The sequence below is a fragment of the Asparagus officinalis genome, chromosome 9 (assembly GCF_001876935.1).
Source record: "Asparagus officinalis chromosome 9, Aspof.V1, whole genome shotgun sequence".
NCBI lineage: Eukaryota > Viridiplantae > Streptophyta > Magnoliopsida > Asparagales > Asparagaceae > Asparagus > Asparagus officinalis.
This window is the reverse complement of record NC_033802.1, coordinates 6177150-6179694: the sequence shown is the minus strand read 5'-3', so window position 1 is coordinate 6179694 and position 2545 is coordinate 6177150. Positions and strand designations below refer to the sequence as shown.

Below are 2545 nucleotides of genomic sequence, written 5' to 3'. Positions count from 1 at the left end.
ATTCTGTTCACGCTAATACCGCAGCAAGCACGGAAGAATTATGTTTGTTTATAAAACTATATTAAGTTTTTAAGAAGCAAGTAATGACTCACTACAACACTAAAATGCTTCTAATTTTGAACTTTATTTAGAACCTCAAGCTGACTCCAATCTTTACTTGTTGGAATTCCTTGTGGAAAAGAAGTCTGCGTCAAAATCAAGAAAAAGTAATGGTTAAATAAAAAATATTTAAAGAGACTAAAAAGACACAATAATACAAAACATAAGCCACATATATAACTCTACAGCTTTCCTCCTTCAAAACTCCCTCCATAACAGTGAACTAGCTAAAGTAGGATAAAATACAGTAAGATCAAAAACATAAAGCGAAGGAAAATATATATTTGGTCATAAAAGAAAGTTCTGCAAAGCAACATCATGAAATCAATTCATAAAAGAAAAAACCTCATTCCGAACCTGACAATTGACTCAACCGTCATCTCATTAGAAAATGATAAACAACTAGCATTCTTTCAGCATTTTTCCAACAACTTCAAGGCCATCCCCATCCCTATTCCAAGTAGACTCGAACTATCTATACCCATCCCCCTATGTAGACCTTAGCAACATGGACTCCCCCTTCTCAACGGACGAGATCAAAGCAACCGTCTTTGGCCTTCATCCTGAGAAAGCTCCCGGTCCAGATGGCTTCCCTATACTCTTTTATCAAACCTTCTGGGATACCATCAAAGATGACCTTATAGCCTTCTTCCATCATCTCTACAATGATGCATCCTCCCTCCACAAAGTCAACATCTCCCACATCTCTCTTACTCCCAAATCAGACTCCCCCTGCCACCTCTCAGATTTTAGGTCCATCAGCCTTATCAATGGCATTGTCAAAATCTTCACCAAAGTCCTAGCAAATAGGCTAGCTCCCCTTCTGTCTTCCATCATAGACAACTCTCATTCTGCGTTTCAATCGGGCAAATCTATCATTGACTCCATTGTCTTCGGTCATGAGATGCTGCACTACTGCTTTTTAAAAAAAGTGGGAGCCTACATCCTCAAGGTCGACTCAGCAAATCTTTTGATTGTGTTAGGTGGGATTTCCTCCTCTCTCTGCTTAGAGCCAATGGTTTTGGAAGAAGATGGTGCACATCGATATCTAACATCCTTTATTCTTCCAAATCCTTCGTGATAGTCAATTGGCATCCCACTAACACCTTCCTGTTAGACCCTAGAGGGGGGGGGGTGATTAGGGTCTTATGCTAATCTAATCCGATTTAAATGCCAATTAAAAATTAATTAACAAGTTATCCTAGCAAGAGTGAAATATAACAAGATATGTAAGCTAGGATAAGCAATATGAACAACAAATAGATATATCCTATATGATGCAAGGATATATATAAACTAACACAAGGGGAAAACAATCTAAATAAGATAGTGGATGATATAGATAATGAGCTAATGACAATGGCGATATAAGATATGAACATAAATATGAATGAACGCCAAAGCACACTCAAACAAGCAATATGATCACGGAGTTCGGACCTTCCGTCCCACGTCTCCGCTCCCCACTCCCGGGGAGAAATCCACTAACACAATCCGGTTTGGAAGCCGGAACTTCTTCTACACACTCGGTTTTCTAGCTAACCGAAAACTCTACAACTCACACTCTTGCAATCACACTCTACACCCACTAAGTGTTGGACCTAGCCGTGTCTCCCTCAAGTGCTCGGTTACAACCTCTCCCTAGGCACGTCAACCGACGCCACTCCTCTTGGGACGATCCCCGACTCTCACCACACACTCCTCACTCGGTGTACAAGTGTATTACAAAGTGATTCTCACAATAAGCACAAATATGACAAATGATTGTTCTCAAAACAAGGTGAGAACTCAATTAAGCTCACTCTCAATGTCACAAACCCACAACCCTAAATTATACTATGAATGTAAATACAATAAGCTCAAAAGGTTGTGTGTGAACAAAGAGATATAAATCAAAACTAAACTCAATGTAGTTCTAGCTTAATAACAATGATAATCAAATATATAAAAAAGCTAGAAATAGAGTTTAGAAAACTTCTCAATATATCAAGAGTTGGAGGGAGAATAGTTGAATGCCCAAACACCAATAGATGATCTCCTCAAGCTCTTGTAGAATTGAATCACAAAAACAAACTCTCAATTTGCTTAAAAGCTTTTTAAACACACTTAAACCAAACTAAAACCCTTGTTAAAAACTTTATTAAACTTGATTAAAAAACTCTCTTAACTACTTTGAAAAGACATCAGCAATGGGGTATATATACCCACTCAAAGCTCAGCCAAAAACACCCAAAACAAAAGACCAAAAGACCCAGCCAACGGTACAAAAACTAGCCGTTGGAAACAGTAAAAGCCATCGTCGGTCGACCGGAAATTCTGTCGGTCGACCGATTTGAGCTCTCGGTCGACCGGACCAAAATTCGGTCGACCGTTATCCAGGTCGAAAACGAGAAACCACAAGCTGACATCTTCGGTCGACCGGTGCGGTCGACCGATGGAGCTCTCG

The 2545-nt window shown here is 39.5% G+C and overlaps 1 protein-coding gene across 1 annotated transcript in view; it reads right to left on the bottom strand.

The window, feature by feature from the left end:
- The window catches only part of LOC109823127, a 3970-nt gene continuing 1706 nt past the window's right edge, over positions 282-2545 (bottom strand). The window contains exon 2 of the mRNA XM_020389415.1: positions 282-326. Within this exon, the coding sequence (XP_020245004.1) occupies positions 282-326 (45 nt within the window). The remainder of the gene's footprint in view (positions 327-2545) is intronic.